We start from the raw sequence: 18,794 nt of genomic DNA, 5'->3' as shown, positions 1-18,794 counted from the left end.
TTCTGTGCATGTCACTCAGCCAATGGTGGCTGTCAGTGAGCTACTCCTATAGCCTCCAAGGGTAGACCCAAAAGGTGGAACAAAACACAGCAGGGAAAACTACAATTCTGTCTGGCTAGCTTTGTGTGAGTACATACTCGGCTCAAGTCTGTTCCGTATTTACGATGGAGTTCATCAAGGCTGAGTTTATGGTCATCCTAAGAAAAAAAATCAGAAAAAAAAATTAAGTTTACATTACGACACCAAAAGGGAAAAAAAGCACCCACACCATCCAACCCTATTAAGCTCATCAAAGAAACTTTCTTCCCACAACTACATAGGCTAAGCATCATTCTCATGGCTTCCTCAGGGATAGCCAATGCTGGTGACAGAGGTTCATTGTCACCTGCCACATCAAATCAGAGAAAGTCAACAACTCTTGGAAGTCTAGATGAAAACCTCATCTTTCCAGGTTGGCTCTATATAGGTTAAGTTATAAAGGCCTCCTTAGGCTGCAGACCTACAAAGGCTGCAGGTCTTCGGTACTTAGCATACTCCAGGGAAAAGCAGAGACTGTGGCGCCAACCACACTTCCATTGCTTATGGATGTGGATGAAGAACCTGTTTAAACCTGTAATAGCTTTTAGAATGAAGACTCTTCAGCATCAACCTCTACAACCCTGGGAGGAAAGCTGCTGCAAAACAAATGTTGTAATTACTTTTAAGCTAGTTTTCTGATGAATGGGCAGGGTGCAGAAGCATACACTCACAGTTATAAGAAACAATAATAAAAATTATTATTTTATTGTTGTTATTATTATTTGATTTTTTGAGACAGGGGTTCTCTGTGTAACAGTCCTGGCAGTCCTGGAACTCCCTTTGTAGAACAGGCTGGCCTCGAACTCACTGAGATCTGTCTGGCTCTGCCTCTGAAATGCTGGGATTAATAGTGTGAGCCACGACCACCCAGCTTGGTACAACTAATTAAGAAAAATCATAAACCCAATTTTCCTTCCAGCACTTACCATAGAAACTTCCTTCTTCAGTTCGTCCATGTCCCTTTCCTTCTTAGCCTTTTTACCCTTTTTGTCGACATGCTCTGATACAGCTGCAGGCTCATATTTGTCTCGTCCAACCTACAGAAGGGAGAAGGGAGGAGTGAGTTCTGCATAATACCTGAAAACTCAAGGTTGTGTATTTTGGGAGTGTGGGGTGGGAGCTACAGGGACACAGCCAGTGGGAACAGTCACTAGGTTAATATTCACGACAATACAACTTATGAGCTTATACTGTGCAGTGCATAAATAAAGCCATTGATGGCAGATTACTGCCACCATCACTCAAGACATCTTGTGTCCACCTTAGAAATATGAAGAGCAATAGGGAAGTTGCAACAGGCTTTAAAGATCTTGCCAGGTCAACCTGAATTTGTAGTGAACAATGTTCACAATGTTAAAATCCCTATTCTGCAGTTTTCCACTTTGCCCACTGAAGGAATGAAACCACGTTTCCCTCAGCAATCTGGAGGCCACCAGTATTTGCACTGTGACTCAGACAGACAGAAGCTGAAGTCCTGGCTCCCACTACCCACCAGTAAGAAAGTTTGGGGGAAGTCACTAACTCCTAGGGGTCACTTTCCCTTTCTACAACCTGATAAGAACAGACAACCTAAGTCAGCATGTTTGAGGATTTAATGGCACACCTAATACCAGGCACTTTGACATTTATGATTAAATTCTCACTGCAAAGACACGGAGCAGTGTTTAAAGGTCTTTAGTGCTCACACAAAGACACTAACCACATTTCATTTTCTCAGAGGGAAGCAAAAAGTCTAGAAGTCCTGAAAATTTTTAAAATAAGCGAGAGAGAGAGAGAGAGAGAGAGAGAGAGAGAGAGAGAGAGAGAGAGAGAGAGAGTCTCCACCACATTCTGTAACCTTAAAATAAAATCCCCCAAAATGAAAGGCCCTGGAAATGTTTTGACACAAGCAGGATGCAGGAAAAGCATGTGCGTTATCGCATAATTCACAGGATCCACCTACGCCTCTCAAAACTGGAAGAATTTTTAGAGAAAATGTTGATTCTATAGTTTAAATTTAGATCGTTCCACTCCCCCACCCTGTTTAAAGTGCTTGAGCCTATCTGCATGAAACCTGAGCTTGGTACTCCAAAATCAGTCGACAGAGCAAGAGGCCTCTCCCCTGCAGGCTGCCTCTGCCCTGCAGGCCACATCCCAGGGGAGGCCCATACTAACTTAATGCTTGTCTTGCAATGAATGCTTGCTTGGTGGCACTGTTATTATTGTTTCATGGGTCTCTCTTCTAATTTTAAGTGGTACACTAAGAGCTACTCAGGCAATACCTGGGAACTCTACTGTCTACATTAAAGTCTTGCTGTTCCAAATGAAAATAAAACCAAAAAGCATGTATCTCAGTCATCATGCAGTAAGTAACACATAAAATACATCATTCATTCGAATTTGGAAGGCTCCAAAGAGAAAGCCTGCTCAGATTAGTGGGTGTTGGAGATGCGGCACTCCTCAACACGGTGTTACTTGACAAATGACTTCTTCCCTGAGAGCAGGGCACTGGAGTCTTCATCTTATCTGTTCAGAGTGGAGAGGGGCTGAAGACAGTAGACAGACATTCCTAACATTCTCTCCGCTATGGAGCAGCCACAGCTCTAAGTGCCTCCCTGAGTGTGGCTCTGGTGCCAGAGTTCAGATGAAAAACCACCACATGTGCTGAACAGAAAGGAAACGAGAGGACTTTCACCAGAAGTGAGCCACATTCCTTTACATGTCTAAGGGGAAAGCACAACACTGACACTCTGAAGCCATTTAGCAGACGCTGACCAAGGGCTCCTTCATGTATGTGGCCAGTTTGTACTGGTTTTACAGCACAGCATGCACATTATTAAGCAAGTTCGGTTTCATGGAAATATGCCTACACGGGAAGTGGTGTCAGAACCCCCAGTGCTCACTGTCTGTGTGCTTGGTCACGCTCAGACTTCGAACATTATTCACTCCAAAAGGCAGGAGAGAAATACAGGTGAAAGCCAGCTCTGGACACCTTCCAAAGTTTTTATCACCAACCACAAAAGCAGCGTTTTTACCTCTACCTTCACAGCTACTGGGAGTAAAGTTGGGGAGTCTACATTCCCTAATAGCTAGCCCCCTTTATAAATGCATGCTGTTTAAGGCACAGTTTTAAATGGGGACATCTGTAAACGGGACATGGAAAGTATTTTTTCTTTTTTTTTATTAAATATTTCTTTTTTTTTAAAATTTGAATTAGAAACAAGATTGTTTTACATGTCAATCCCAATTCCCACTCCTTCCCCGGAAAGTAGTAACATGTAAAATTACTTCTTCAAAACCTTAATTTTTCCAGTAGGCAATGTTTGTCTAAAAGAACTAGGCAGCTTATCCGATTCCGTTCTTGCCCACAAGTAAAACAAGAATTTCGTGCTAGCTCTTCCTGGTGCGGATCAAGAGATACTTAGGTTCCTATGGACACCAAGAATTGTAATTTCAAAGCTGAAAAAGTATGTGTTTGTGGTGTGGGGTAAGACAACATTTTCCTTATTATTTCTTTTAAAAACAAAGGTCACAGCAGGGGAGTGGTGAGGTGTTTCCTCTGTGGACTTCATTGACCTTCCCACTTGTTTGGGCACTGTGCTTGTAATTTCTCCTTTCTCAATTAGAAAAGGCTGGTCACTTTCTCACTCAGGCCCATGGAATAGCAGAGTCAATAAGGGCAGTGACACTCCACTAAGTGGCTCCCTTTGAGTATCTCTGAGGAAATACATGGATGGGGCATTCAACAGGCTGTGCCATGCTCAAAAGGGCAGTTGGTTAAAAGGGAGTAGCGGGGTTATTAATTTTTTCCATTCTAATTTAAGAACTAGGAAGTTGTAGCAAGAAATACTCCATGTGACACTTCAAGGCTGTCTGTGTCATTATTTCAACCTGTGCATCCCACAGATTCCACCTTCCCAAAGAATCTCAAGAAAATTTTTTACTATTCGCTTTGGACAAAAGGAAGGTATGTCAGAGATGGAAAGAGAAAATCCTGGACGGGAACAACAAATCACAGATATGTAATGAGATTTCATTGAAAAACATACCCTGGTCAGTCCTTACAACACGGGAACAAGAAATCCCCATAACATTTTGGAGTAGAAAATGTCCCTTCCTCTTCTTCGGTTAATTCATCATTTACAGGAGGAAATGTGTTTGGCGAAGGTAGATGACAGCTTCAAATTCACCAATTACTACAATAAATATGATGAACACACACACACACACACACACACACACACACACACACACACACACACACAGAGTGCAGTAAAATTTTAATAAGGCTCTTCCTCCCAGTAGCCTACCACTTGAGACACAGGCACCCAGAACTACCTCTGCCCTTCATAGCACCCAGGTAGCCTTCTAAGGCTTTTGCTCACCACTGACACCTCTGGTTCTACAGCCAGAGAGCTCAGAAGGCCTCTTCCAGAATTCTGAAATTCCCGCTGAACTGCCCAAAGGGTACCTGGAAGGCCAAGACCCCAGCTCACTTCTGCCAGGGCAGTGGACAGTGCTTTTAACTGTGGCCCATGTCACCTGCCAGCTACATGTCCTTCAACAGTCAGCCTTAGTCTCCCGATTTGTCATAACTATTAACTTACCAAAGGCATTCTGATAATTTGGTTCGTTGAATCTGAAAACAGAACACCTAACAAAACAAAACAAACAACCTCAGCACTGTTCCCAGAACTGAAAACAAAAGCTTTTGACCAGCAAGAGGGGTTACAAATATGGCAAAGTTAACTGCCCCAATGTTGCCCAATTCACCACTGGCCAAGAGGGCTGTGGAGACAGCACCTTCAAATTCAATTTGGCAAACTCCACCTTGGAAGGGAAGTCAGAGACAGACTGATCTGGCTGGTTGCTACAGTAGGCTCTGTCTAATTTTGGCCAACTGTTAGTATGGGGTGTGTGGGGGCGGGGGTCGTATCCCTCAATCTTCCTGGTTGTCATGTCAAACCTTCAAACTCAGCTATATCTGTAAAGATCCTCCGTATAGTGCTATACAAATGTCACTATGATAACCTAGTCACCACACACATTACTGCCATTTCTTGCTTCCTATAGAAACAGCTTTCAGAGACATTTTAAAGAAAGCATCAATCTGGCCTACTATGCCACATTTCAAATTAGTACTAAGCCTAAGTGGTTTAGTTTAGTTGGTAGATCTTTTCTAGCTGGAGACAGGTGAGCAGTACCAAAACCTAACTGGGAAGGGGCTGACAATGGAGGATAATGGACAGTCAGGGTCCTTTAGCTGCTGCTCTCCAGCCTACAGTGACACTTTTGGGACAGCAATTCTCTGAAGACAAGGTAACCAAGGGGCACCCCACCCCCACCCCATGCCACTTCTCACTCCTGAAGACATATATGCTAGAGAATGTGCTCCAGCAAGGCCAGAGTACCAGGTCCTTTGTGAACCCAGTTCAGTATTTAAACCTGGGCTGTAGCTCATTGGCCACAAGGATGAGAGAGAGCAACCATAGCTCCTAGCCACTGGGTTTCCCCATCCCATGGGAACTTCCTCCCCTTAATTCTTAACAACCTGCCAGTCCACCCTTCTTGCCAAACTGTATCCATAATCATTTGACAAAATAAACACTGTAAAGTACGTGAAGAATCACTCTATTTTAGATTTTCTTCATCTTAAAATATATTCAGTTCTCCCACTTACTAAACACACCAGCCTTGTAGGACATTCGACCTCTCCAAAAGGCCTGAATGAATCAAAAAAAGTAATGCAGAGAGGACCGTCAGTTTCCAGCAAGTCCCAATCACTCTTTAATAGGTGGCTTGAAGCCTAGGAGGCAAACTGACTGCTGGATTGAAGAGGGCAAGGCCTTGACAGCCTAGAGAAACACACCCGGTCATGACAGAGAGGATGCAAACAGAGAGCCTGAGCACCCCAACTGCTCCAAGGCCTTAAATAACATCAGGATAGCAGACTGGAAAGACAAACATCACAGCCCACGGATGACAAAACGTTACAATGATTACTAGTCCCCAAATAATGAAGGCTCCAAAGATAAAGCCTGAGCCAATATCAATCAACTTTTCAGATCACCAACAGGGAATATGAGATTGCTGCTACTAAATTGGGTTTCAATAAAACCAGATAAGAAACAATGCCCAGATATATTTTATTGTCAAGTCACAAAGCAACTAGAGAATGAGGTCTATTGGATTAAAAAAAAAAATCCCTTTGGCTCAGAACCCAAATGAAACCAAATCAGAGTGAAAGTAAGTGTGTGTGTGTGTGTGTGTGTGTGTGTGTGTGTGTATGGGGAGGAGAGCTCCTCTTTTCTCATAGACAGAACCTGTTATTCCAAACACCAAACAAGTAACTGTTAAGAACGTCTTATGGATTCCCGACACCAGATTTCAGCACAGTTAAGGAGGTGAGTCATATGGAGAACAGTCGCTCTGACTGCAGCCAAAGAACACACTTCCTCTCACACTCTCAATTCAAGGCAATGTGAGAAAGTTCAGGCCTGACTTTGTCAGCCCCCCCCCCATATACATATATAAATGAAGGTGTTTTAAAGGTGCCACACTGTAACATTCCCTTACTAATGCACAGTAGCACGCACTAGACAAATTCTCAGAGCAATCTAGCATTAGGCAAGGCTGGCAGGACTGGAGAAACAGTCTGCCCAGTGCTTTGTTATCCAAACCCAGCCACTCTGATTACTGTGAGCCCATCTGATCTGACACTCGGATTTCTTCTTCAGGCCTGCTGGCTGGCAGGGGGCCCTGGGCACTAATGTTCCGGCTGAGAAACGGCCATTTCATCCAATGAGACTTTCAAGAAATGAAAAATGACCACTGATCATAGTGAAAGTTGATGATGGAAAATCCAAGATGTTACTAATTGGATCTGCTTGTGGGGCAAACAGAGTTGCCAGTCATATCAGTGAATACTTCCCTTTGAGGGGCAGTTAACAGTGTTTCTCATTCTTTTCCAACTTTAATGTTTCTCAGGGGAAAGGAAAATTGTTCCATAGCTTTGAAAAGGCCTGGGAATCAACAACAGCAGTTTATGGAGGTCTGTTTGGCTCACAGTTCTAATGACTTAGTAAGCCCCAGCAGTAATGGATGGACCGCATACTGGCATCACACTCACTCTATAAACAGTACGCAGATGACTACACTTGATCCTCAGGGTGACAACTTGACATCTGGCCAGACTAGAAACTAGAGTTTCAGGGCTTTTGCTTAAAAAAACAAAACAAAACAAAAAACCAACAACAACAAAAAACCTTCTTGTCTTCAAATGAAACAAAAATTTGACTTAGTTCTTCAAAGCCCTTCAGGGATGTTTAGTTAATGCCTCCCTCTCATTATTGAGCTATTCTTAAAAGAGCATTCTGATGTGAAGAGAAAGTCACTTATCTGTGCACTTGTTGCTAAGTAATCCTCAGGCAGTGCTTTTTTGGAGAGTTTAGGGATGGGGGGTGAGTGCTAAGCCTCTCTCTGCTTTAACGCTGGACCTATTTTTTATTCTTAAATGTGATTTTAAGTTTTAGCCCTCATCTGATTAAACACTCTACAGGATCTTTATAAAGATTTTTGGGATAGGATGAGGGGTGTTCTCTATCTTCCTGGGTTTATAGAGCAGCCTTAAGTCCTACTCTTCAACACGAAGGTCAGTCATCATTGTTACAAACTTGCCAGCAGAGAACGCTACAAATTAACAAACAGCAAGCAGCCAAGAGGAGACAGCCTTACAGAGAGATAGAGAGAACCTTCCAGGCAGGGAACTGTTACACTCTTACGCTGTATGACTGGCAAAAGGTGGAAGCAACCTCACACCCTCTGCTCTGTTCTCTGAGCCTCCCAGGAGCAGCTCCATTGCTCCTGGCAGGAGGGCTGGGCCACTTTCCATTGGGAGGACTCTGCCTTACAGTGTTTTGAGTCTAAAGTACTAGCTTTATAGAAGCCAATGGGTATTTAGTCACACTTTCCAGTTTAGCTCCAAAAGGGCAATTGATAATGTTACCATACAACCAGGATTTCTGCTGACATGTGTACCCCTTGTGTCACCTGAACCTGAACCTTCTCCCTGCCTGGTCTTTAGATCACTCCCATAAGCTAGAATTTCTTTTCTACCTAAGTAAGTTAATGGTAAGCCAAACCCAGTGAAGGGCTAAGGGAGACCTCTCCCCTTCCCATCTTTTATAAACTTAAAAACAAAACAAAACAAACAAAAAACCCAACCAAACAACAATAACAATGAGGACCCAGAAAATCTCCTGCATTTCTAAACAATTCTGATGTGCACCTTTGGTGAACTAAGCTGGTAGTGGTAGGCCTCACTGAGGATTTAAGCCGAGTCACTGGCAAAAACACCCAACATGAAAAAAGGGACAGAATCCTATTTTACCCAGGAATGATTCAGCAAGCTGGTCTTTCACTTTCTTACCAAATGTTCAGGAGCCAGGCTTTGAAAACTAGGAAGAATCACCTGAGAATATCACCCATACCTAAACCGGATGGCACTTGAGAAAAGGGGAGTGGGATCACAGTGACCTTAAAAATTGGCTGCCGTTAAGCTTCTGGTTAACCAATTATCAAAAGGGCTTTAGTCATAGCTCCACCCACATTTTAATCCTCATGTGGAAAAATCCCAACATTTCAGTATGAAATATTCCTCTGACTAGTTCGGCCTCCATAAGTCATTGGAAAAGACATGCACACACACATGAACGCATGCATGCAACCTAACATCCGATTTATCGGAGTACTCCAAATACCTTAGTATTGTTACTCTAGACATTTATTAGGGTCCATAAAAACTTATGTTGAATGTCCACTAAATACTCAGTTGGACTGTTACTGTACCACTCCACTGCATATAGGAGATTCAGCTACAGCCTATGGGTAAGACTCTGACTTAAACACCTGCCTGGCTTATTTATTATTACAAACACCCCAATTTCTTCTGAAAGATAACTTTAGAATTCTGCACATAAAGTCATGCTAGGGGTAGATGTATGGACAAGCTTGAGAGCAACAGGTTGTTCAGCACCTGTTGTCACTAAATAATCATTTGACCTTGAACAAGTCACTTCACCTTCCTAGGCTTCCATCTGTCTTTGTACTCCCTAAAAGCCACTCAAGGTCTCCACTTGGCAAACACACTTTTTGAGGGGAGAGGAGATGAAAGAGAGGGTTTTAAAGAATAAATGGTTTATAGGCATGGTGTGATACATATCCATCCTGGGAAGTGTAGCAGGCAGGCAATCCGCTCTCTGCTCTGATGCTGCATAACCCAAAGCCCACCCTGGGCACCCCCTCTGGCCCTATTCTCCCTACCTGGCTCAGGTCATAAAATTATCTCCTTCAAAACCCATTTAGTCTCCAGGGAATGTGCTTCCCTCTCCCCATCTCAGGATACACCCAGGTGCTGTAGGACCTGCGGAGTGTCTACAGCCTGCTTGGTCAGCCAGGAAGAGGATGGAGTGGACTCTCCCACCTGTGTACTCATGACTGCTGCTTTTTCAACCTAGGAACTGCTATTTTCAGGGTTACTTGGGGTTATAATTTTTATCCGCTGGATTTGAGCTGCTTTGAGGTCAGGAGCTAATTCTTCTGAGATGGATAGGAATAATCAAGGTGGGGACTCAGCGTTGGTCGCGTCCCCGAGTCTCTCATTCCCTTCGGGAACCGCTCTTGGGTGAGACAGCCGTGCAGGAAACCCGCATGGCTTTTCTAACACCATCTACTCCCCGATCTCCAGTCCTTCGTCGGACTGACAGTACCCAGCAGCCCTGGAGGTCAGCCTAGCCTCCCTCAAGAGTCATCCCGACATAAATCTACGCACCCCTCCCCAACGTTAAGACAGCAACATGTTGCCAAAGGCGCATCCTGTTATGGAAAGTGGCCCATTTTAAAGCTCTCAAAAGTATACCTTAAAGGCTATCTTAGGGTTGTGAAGTCACACCCTTTCTGGCACCAGCTTTGCTGGGCTGGCTCTGCCTTAAGGGGAAGCCAGTTTTTTTCCTTTGGGGGAGGGCGGTCGTCACTGCGGGGATCTGGCCAAGACCCAGCGCCTCCAGGAGAAGGGAGTCTCGACCCGGAGGCTGCCCTCGCCGGCGCCGGGCCGCGGCGAGAACGGCCACCGCGAGGGGGCCCTGGCGGAGCTCCCCGGGGGAAGGGGAGGAGCGCTCCTTCCCCTAGGCACGGAGGGAGGAGGGAGAAAGGAAGCGCAAGGCGCGCGATGAGGGCGACCGGAGGGCGCGGGCAGGGCAGGCGCCCGGCTCCGGGGATGCCGCCCCGGGCGCCCCCCCTCCGGGTCCGCCGCCCGCTCTCAGCGCCCGTCTCTCGCCCGCTCCCCATTGCCAAGAGACTGGTCCCCAAGCCGTTTCCTCCTTGGCTCCATCCAGCGGCCCGGGCTCGCCTGATACTCACCCCCTTCCCCATGGTGGCGGCGCTTCGGGCCCCGCGCCGGGTCCTGTGGCTGGAGACTAGAAAGAGGAGAAAGCAGCTCCCGGCCGGGAGAGCGGGGCCGGGGGAGCCGAGAGGCGGGAACTAGGGCTGCTGCGGGAGGAAAGAGGGAGGACGGCTGGCGCCCGGGACCGAAGCCGCCGCTGCTGCCGCCGCTACTGCCGCCGCTGCCACGTGTCCGCCTCCTCCCGCCGAGGCTCCGCGCCCCAGACCCAGCCGCAGCTCGAGCCCGCGCCTCCTCCTCACTTCCTAAAATATGCAACCTGCGTGATAGCTCCGCCCGCGCGTGACGTCACCGTTACCGGAGCAACCTGACACCGGCTCCAGCTGGCTCCGCCTCCGTCCCTAACCCCTCCCCGTCGGGCCCGGACCGAGCTAGCGGCTGCCAGCCCGGGGCTCCCGGCAGGAGGGCGCCGGAGCACCGGACGCGCGTGTTCGGGTCTCGCGAGGGCTGCAGTGCGCGCGCCCCCTGCAAGACACCGGGGACTTGAGTGAGCAGCCTGAAGAGTAAAGCGCAGAAGGTCCGCAGTGGGTGCGGCGCAGGGGAACTGGGCTAGCCCACTCACTCAGCTTAGCTTTTCTAGGGCGTCAGGGGCCCGGGTGGAACTGCAGCTGCGTGACTCTGAGGGACTCCTTTCTGCGTAATACAGGCCCGCGTCCATCTGCTGATGCCCTCCCCAGGCTCTTGGTGCCTTCCCTTTGCTTCTTTCATCTTGGGGTCCTCTTACTACTTCTCCACTAGAGAAATAAATGCTTTCGAACACACACACACACACACACACACACACACACACACACACACACACACACACACACACACACACATGCACACATGCACACGTGCGCGCACGCCACATACACTTCCCTCCCTTCAAGACCCTAAAATGACTATCCAAAAATACGGCCAGTAAGGAAATTCATTCACAGCGCCGTGTGAATGAAACCTTCTTGTGAAAAGAGGAGCGGGATGGTAGCCTGCTTGTCCACGGGATTCTCCTTTTTAGGGTAGAGAAACCTGAAACCCAAAAGAACGCCCATCTTTAGTAAAAGAGGTGACTCAAGGGGGAGATGTCTTGAAGACCTGCCTGTGGCTCCGCACCTCCCACCAGCATAGCACCACCTCCTCCAGGGCATCCTTGGCTATCCAGAGGGCACATCAGTGTCATTCCCATTCTATCCCACTCAAGCCCCTGGCAGTTACAGAGTGTGGCTTTGCTCTATAGTTTCAGGCTGCTTAGCAGGCACTGCAATGGCTGAAGTTCAACATCTAAAAACCAAAGTAGCATTATAACAATGTCAGGGAAGCATTTCAGAGTAGAAATTTGCTTTTTCCAGCTCTGGGAACTCCTATGAGAAGCAAGGAAAGCATTCACTGCTTAGTTAGAGCAAGACCTATCAACTTCAAGTGTCAATTCTTTGTAGGATGTGGGGCTTGCAAAAGGGGGGAGGGTAATGGAAGGAGAAACACCCAAACAGGTAGCCACCACGTTATCAGTTATTCGATAGAACAATTCTTAGCACTTCTTAGAAGCAACTGTTGCTTCTAGGAGAATGCAGCTTTTTATCTCCTCCGGTGATCTGCAGACATCAGTTCAGTTCCTCAGAGAGCAGAGGGACTATAAGCAGAATTCAAAACCATGATTCTGGGGAAAGAGCCCCTAATCCAGGGCACCAGTCCCAGCCTTGTTAGCTCAACTGAAGGCCACAGAGTGTTAGCTACTTCCTACCCGGGCCTGATTACCAATTCTGTGCAGGAGGCTTTGCTTGCTGAAGATCTTAGTTTAAGATTAATTACCCATAAGCCCTGATGGGAAAACTCAATAATGAAAATGTAGAAAGCAGCTGGGAGGTAGTGGCACACACCTTTAGTCCCTGCACTCAGGAAGCAGAGGCAGGCAGATTCAGTGAGTTCGCGGTCAGCCTGGTCTACAAAATGAGAAAATGAGTTCCAGGACAGACAGGGACTGTCCCACAGAGAAGCCCTGTCTCAAAAATAAAATAAAATGTAGAAAGCATTAAGACTGAGTTGTAGTCTCCTTACTCATATCATCCATTCATTCATAAGCTGTGATTAGTCAAGGCATTGTCATGTCTCCAGAGCTGTTAGTTGGCAGCTGCAGTTCACTGAGGTCCTGGATTTCTAGTTATGTTCAAGGGTGGAGAAAGGGCAAAATATTAAGGACTTTTTTTTTTTTTTTTTTTTTTTTGGTTTTTGGAGACAGGGTTTCTCTGTATAGCTTTGGAGCCTATCCTAGCACTCGCTCTGGAGACCAGGCTGGCCTCGAACTCACAGAGGTCTGACTGCCTCTGCCTCCCGAGTGCTGGGACTAAAGGCGTGCGCCACCAACGTCCGGCAAGTAAGGACTTCTAATTAAAAGCCCTCATTTTGCTTTTGGTTTCGTACAATAGCTTTTGTTTGTTTGTTTGTTTTGTTTTGTTTTTTACCTGCCCTGGGGTTTTGCATGTCTCCAAATGGAACAGTGAGAAATTAGGGGGACTTGGCTGATGACTGAGGGAGCTTGACTTTGAAATTGGAAACTTATACCATCTTTGAACTTCATACTTTGGTATCTGACCATGATACCAACTTCCCATGTTAAAAGAGATGGAAAGACTCTGGTTGAGATGCAGAGCTGTGGATGTAGGTACAGAACCAAGGGAAAGACAAAACATGGATAAGATGGAAGTGTGGCAATCTCAGGTGTTAAGAGACACATTTTCCAGGGAAGAGGACCGAAGGTCTTTTCTTGAAAGGAACCCCCACCCCCTTCTTAGGAGAGATTTCTGAATGAATCTTAGACATCAAAGACATGCATGCTCCTTTTTTCACGATGAAGAAACTGAGATTCAGGGAGTGATGAACACTGGACTCCCACCCCCCCCACCCAAATAACAGCAGAACATTTGGATACCTTTTCCAGATCCTAGTCCCAGTCTGGTACAGAGGACAACTGTGGATAATGGAAGAAAGAGCCAGCCACCTAATACCTCTGCTCCATGCACCTTAGTGTATCAACTCTTTGAAGCTGCTAGCTTGGAGCATGGTTAAATGGGATGGGATCCAACTCAGCATTACAGACCTCGGGTCTGCCGGTGTGGATGGCTCCAAGAGGAGGCTCTGCTCACAGCTGAGGGCTGACCCAGTCACTGTGAAGAGAGTCAGCAGATGTATGAAAAATATGATGCAAGTCAGTATTCTGAGCCAAGAACATTAGCACTTAGAGTGAGCACTTGCAGCATTGAATAAACACAACGTTGCAATTAAGGACTTTAGAAGATGGCTTGGAGCCCACAGCTAATTAGCATTTTCTATAGGAAGCGAATATTTGGGACATCAATGAGCTAGGAATTTGGGATGATGAGATTTTCCTTGGCCTTGCTTGCCCTAGAGTTATCACGTAAACAATTACAAGTGTCCCTCCTTATGCTGTACCCATTCCCAGACTCCACAAAGAACCCCTCGTCTTCCTTCAAGCCAACTGTGTTCATGACCCGAAAGGTTCTTCCTAGCTCGTTTCTAACCATTTCATGGAAAACCCATTTTCTCCTGTTTGACAACAGACAGATGTTGCCTGCTTGTTTTTGTTTTTGTTTTGTTTTGTTTTTAAGTTTAAAAGCCACACCTACATTTTTATTTAGGGGCAGGGTGTGCCACAGCATCCATGAGGACAACTTGCAGAAGTTGGTTTTCTTTTTTCACCTTGTGGGTCCCAAGGATGGAACTTAGGTTGTCAAGTTTGGCAGCAAGCACCTTTACCCACTGAGCGATTTTACCACCCCATTACTGCCTACTTTAAAAGCACAGTCCATGCACATTGCTGGCCATCCCAACTGGCAGAGAACTAACTCCTTTAAGCTTTCCTCCCAAATTCCATTTCCTACTCAACTCTTAATTTCTTTTGAAAGCTCCTAGGTGTATCATTTGAAAGCCCTTTGATATGTCTTCACATACTAATGACTGGAGAAGACTTCAAGTTTTACCTCTGGGAATGTTGAAGTTTCGGCAGATAATTGGTGACCGCCGTAGATATTGTCAGCCACAACAGCATCCCTCTAACTTGCCATCCTTCTCATGAAACTGTCGCTTAAGTCATTTGTTCTTACTAAGAGCAGCGTTTAAAAATTAAAACAGCAATGAAGGTCTTTTAGCTGTCTCTCGTGTGTTCTACTTTGGTTCCTGAATTTACAAATCAGGATTCTGCCTTCTAACACTTCTACTCCCTCATCTCAACCCCAAACACTATGAAACAGAATAGTGCCCTTGCACTTAAAAACTCAACAACCATGGGCAGACAGCAAAGAAAAACCAAATGGCAACAAAGAAGGGGCCTGGGATTGGAAAAACTCTGTTACTAGAGTTCCATCTGCATCCAGGTGTACTTACTCAGCATGGGCAAGCCCGGAATCAAGAAGAGCAGCATGGGTGACTGCCATTTACTTCTGCCTGCCTTCAGGAGGGTAAAGCCATGCCCCGAGGAGACAAGTGCTACCCCTGGCCTGAAAACCTTCTATACAAAAGCTGTCAAAAGTGTTCTGTGGAGGTGGGTTCCACTGAGAGCACAGCTCTTTTAGACTAGCATGCCAAAAACCCTAGAGCTGTGTGTCAGGGAAATGCAAATTTTCTTCTTAGGTAAGAGCTACCTTAAGAGGAGTGGCTACAAAGCCATCCCAAAGTGGTTTGATTCATTTATAAAAGTCTGGAAGCTTTTGTCACAGCCATAGACGTAACAGAAAAGTAGGTCAGCCACGAAAATAGTAACCAGCTCAATTCCTTCCTAACAGCTTATGTTTAGCCAGGAGGCTGCCATTTTGGTGATGGATGACCTCCCATGTGTGAACTCTTCTGAGGAAGTCCCTAGGATGTGTTCCCTCTTTTACTTCCTCTCTCACAAAGAGCCTTGTCCAAACCATAACTCTCGTACCCTTGTATTAGTTAACAGAGATAAGAGCCAATTCATACAAAACAACACTCCCTCAAAGCAAAAACAAAACACCGAATGTCCCCAGAATAACTTTATTGGATCTCTGTAATAATACAGAGCTTGACACAGTGCCTGGTGTTAATGTGTAAAGACTAAAAGGAACTCTCCATCCTTGAAGAACTGACCACTGAGCATGAAAGAAAGACATGCAAGGAGACATTAGTAACATGGTGAGAGGAACTGGATCACAGTATAGCATCACCAGGGCACTGAAGAGGAAGCAGCCAGCTCTGCCCAGAGAAATGGGAAACATCCCTGACTGGACCTTGAGACACAGAGAGCAGTTCACTAAGTGTATTTGGAAGGATCAGGGAAACTCACATCAAACACAACATGTGGGTAAAATCCTCAGAGTATAGATGTGGTCTGCTGGAGGATGGGCTAGCTGTTCATGGTTGGAGCCTTGGTCAAGAGGGAGAGTAGCACAGGGTAGCATGCGGAGTAGCATGCAAACTGTTGAGGATTTAGAAGCTCTCTCGGGGCTTGAACTTTATCCTGTAGGCCTCAGGGAGATGTGGCAGGGCTTTGAGAAGGGCTGTGGCTTTGAAATGATTTCTTTTGCAGAAAAGAAAGCATGCTTGACTTCCACAGCCACCCCTGCTTATCCGTTCTTCCCTAGTCCAGTTGATTTCAGACTCTCCCGACATCTGTTTCTCCCTATACCTTTGTGATGGCTTACTCAGTTTATGTTTCTTTTTTTTTTTTTAAAGCACATGTAGTATCTCTTAATTCCCATTACCATCCAAATTATGCACCCATTATCCTCCCAGCAGAACCTTCTAAATTGTTGAGGAATGAAGAGAAAACAGACTGGAATTGAGGCATTCTTTTCACAATCATTTAATACAATCAATCCCCTAGCCCCAAAGACAGCACCGGGCTTTTTTATTTATTTTATTTATTTATTTTTTATTTCCTGATATGTGTTGTTAAGTGAAACTCCCAAATAGACTAAAGACTTTCTGTTGTTGTTGGCATTGTCAGAAGCCAGGGCTTAATGCAATTGCAGTGACTAAAGACAATTTAAGCCACCTGGCAACCAATCTCACAATAAAGATTGGAATTATAGGGGCTGGAGAAAGGAAGAAGAATCTAAATTAATGAATAATTTAGCTTCAGTTATCCAAAGAGCTCAAGTTATAATTGTTCCCTGTGGCAATGAATCTTAGCATTTTGAAAGGTCCCTGCCAACTTGACGTTTGATATTTGATTGCGGACATGACGGTAGAGGTGGTGGTGGACACAGTGATGGTGGTGACGGTAGTTAGGGTAGTGGTACAGATGCTGATGAAAGTAATGAAGATGATGGTGGGGTGATGATGGGGTGGTGGCTGGTAGTGATAGGAATGCTGACTCCATGATAGAGATGCTGGTGATGGTGACAGAAATGCTGGTGGTGATAGTGGTGAGATGATCGACCCCAAACTGCTGATCAAGATAGTACCCCAACCATAAACCTTTCCTACACAATAATAGGGTTTTCATCATTCGTGTAATCATAGATTTATTAACTGTATGGCTGTATTGTGTAAGCGCTTACACAATATACATGAAGCACTCCTGCATCATCATCACACTAGTAACAATCCCAAAAGTGTAAAGAGTTATCTTGATTCCAAACACGTACTCAGCCTGGGAGACATAAGGGCCCAAGAAGGATGAGGATCTGCAGACATGGACATAAAAGAGGAGAGAGTGAGAGCAGAATCTACTTCTCCTTTCCATCTCTCCCTCCCTATCTCCATCTCTCATCCAACAAACAACCTAGCTACTGACAACTCAGCCAAGTCAGGTGGCAGAGGTCACCCAACACCCTGCCTATTCCAATAGTTGGTTATTACCAAACCTATTAAGGACCAAGGGAATCAGGCCACAAAAATGTCACAGCTGCAGCCCAAATAAGAGATTTTCACCTTCAGAGAGAGAGGTCTGAAAAGCCAGGGTCCTACTACAGGGGCTGATGCCAAACAGCCTTAGGGGGAAAATGTTGCCACATTGTCGCCAAATGCAATTTAAAACCTTTTCTCATTTTTCCTTTTTCCAGGAAGAAGATAAAGGAGAAGAAGGAGGAGGAGAAGAAGGAAGAGGAGGAGGAGGAGGAGGAGAAGAAGGAAGAGGAGGAGGAGGAGGAGGAGAAGGAGGAGGAGGAGAAGGAGGAGGAAGAGGAGGAGGAAGAGAAGAAGAAGAAGAAGAAGAAGAAGAAGAAGAAGAAGAAGAAGAAGAAGAAGAAGAAGAAGAAGAAGAATCTATCTACTAATAAAATCACTAATTAGCTGAGAGTTTCTCTAGCTACCTAAGAGCAGACCCATGAGGGAGCTGAGTTACAGGCCCATCTCTTCTGTTCCAGGAACCAGAAGCCACGCCATACCAGGCAGGCATCGTGCTTGGGGCTGGAGCTGCAGGGAGCTGCTGCAGGCCAGGGACACACTTCCCTCCCATGGCTCTAATCTCATAAACCAGAAGTGATCAAACTCAATATATTCTCTTCACCCTCTCATTTTTCATAATGGAAAAAGAGGGGGGCACTGTGAAAGTTTTGAATTAAGAAGCAGTTGCCATCTGGGTAATTGAATTCTGCTTGCAGCAGACCACCTGGTTCACATCAGCTGCTCTTGGCAGGTATGGAAGTATGAGCACAAACCTTGCCTTGACTTCTAAACAGAGGCTCACTGGCATTCCATGAGCAGCAGAGACCTTAACTTCTGGTTAGTGGCAGCCACATTATATCATGTTACCCTAGTGCACGGGAGATTGCCCTGGCTGCAGACATTGAGAATGTCTGCACCAATGGCTGGCCTTGCCTGTCCCTAGCCACACACTGCCTTATAAAACAAAAACTGAAAAGCCAGGTCCCTTTGGCTTCCTGTTTGGACATCTATGTCAAAGAAACATGAATGGCTTAAATCACCCGGCTCTCCTTGAGGAATCAGGGGAGCTGAGTGTTTGCAGTTCTTGGATAGTGGAGGGAAGAGTGGGCAGCCAGGAGGGGATGGCAGGAGGAGTGTCAAGCCTCCCCTGCTCTGCTGCTTCTTATGATGCTGGCCATCCCTGTTCCCCAAAGGGAGAGATGCTTCTAGCCATGCACAGCATGTGGGGTTGCAGTCCAGACACCCCCCACCCCCCAACTCAGAACCACATTCTTAGAAAACACATGAATCAGAGAGTTAACTATGTGGCTTCCCAGCCAGGGCTGTCTGGGCCAAGAATATCTTGTATTTACATGAAGTGACATTGCTGATGTCAAGAGGAAGGGTTAGTGAGGACAAGAAGAGCAAGGAGCAGAGCTGCTGGGAACTCACATGG

The 18,794-nt window shown here is 45.9% G+C and overlaps 1 protein-coding gene across 1 annotated transcript in view; it reads right to left on the bottom strand.

Annotated features, from left to right (window-relative positions):
* The window catches only part of Atp1a1 (ATPase Na+/K+ transporting subunit alpha 1), a 28,707-nt gene extending 17,970 nt beyond the window's left edge, over positions 1–10,737 (bottom strand). The window contains exons 1-3 of the mRNA XM_027393803.2: positions 10,474–10,737; positions 1,005–1,115; positions 138–197 (exon numbers count right to left, since the gene is read on the bottom strand). Of these exons, the coding sequence (XP_027249604.1) occupies positions 138–197; positions 1,005–1,115; positions 10,474–10,485 (183 nt within the window). The 5' untranslated portion in view covers positions 10,486–10,737. The remainder of the gene's footprint in view (positions 1–137; positions 198–1,004; positions 1,116–10,473) is intronic.
* Between the last annotated feature and the right edge of the window lie 8,057 nt (positions 10,738–18,794).

Source organism: Cricetulus griseus (assembly GCF_003668045.3).
Source record: "Cricetulus griseus strain 17A/GY chromosome 1 unlocalized genomic scaffold, alternate assembly CriGri-PICRH-1.0 chr1_0, whole genome shotgun sequence".
NCBI lineage: Eukaryota > Metazoa > Chordata > Mammalia > Rodentia > Cricetidae > Cricetulus > Cricetulus griseus.
Note: the sequence above shows the minus strand (reverse complement) of the source record. Positions and strands in the feature narration are given on the sequence as shown.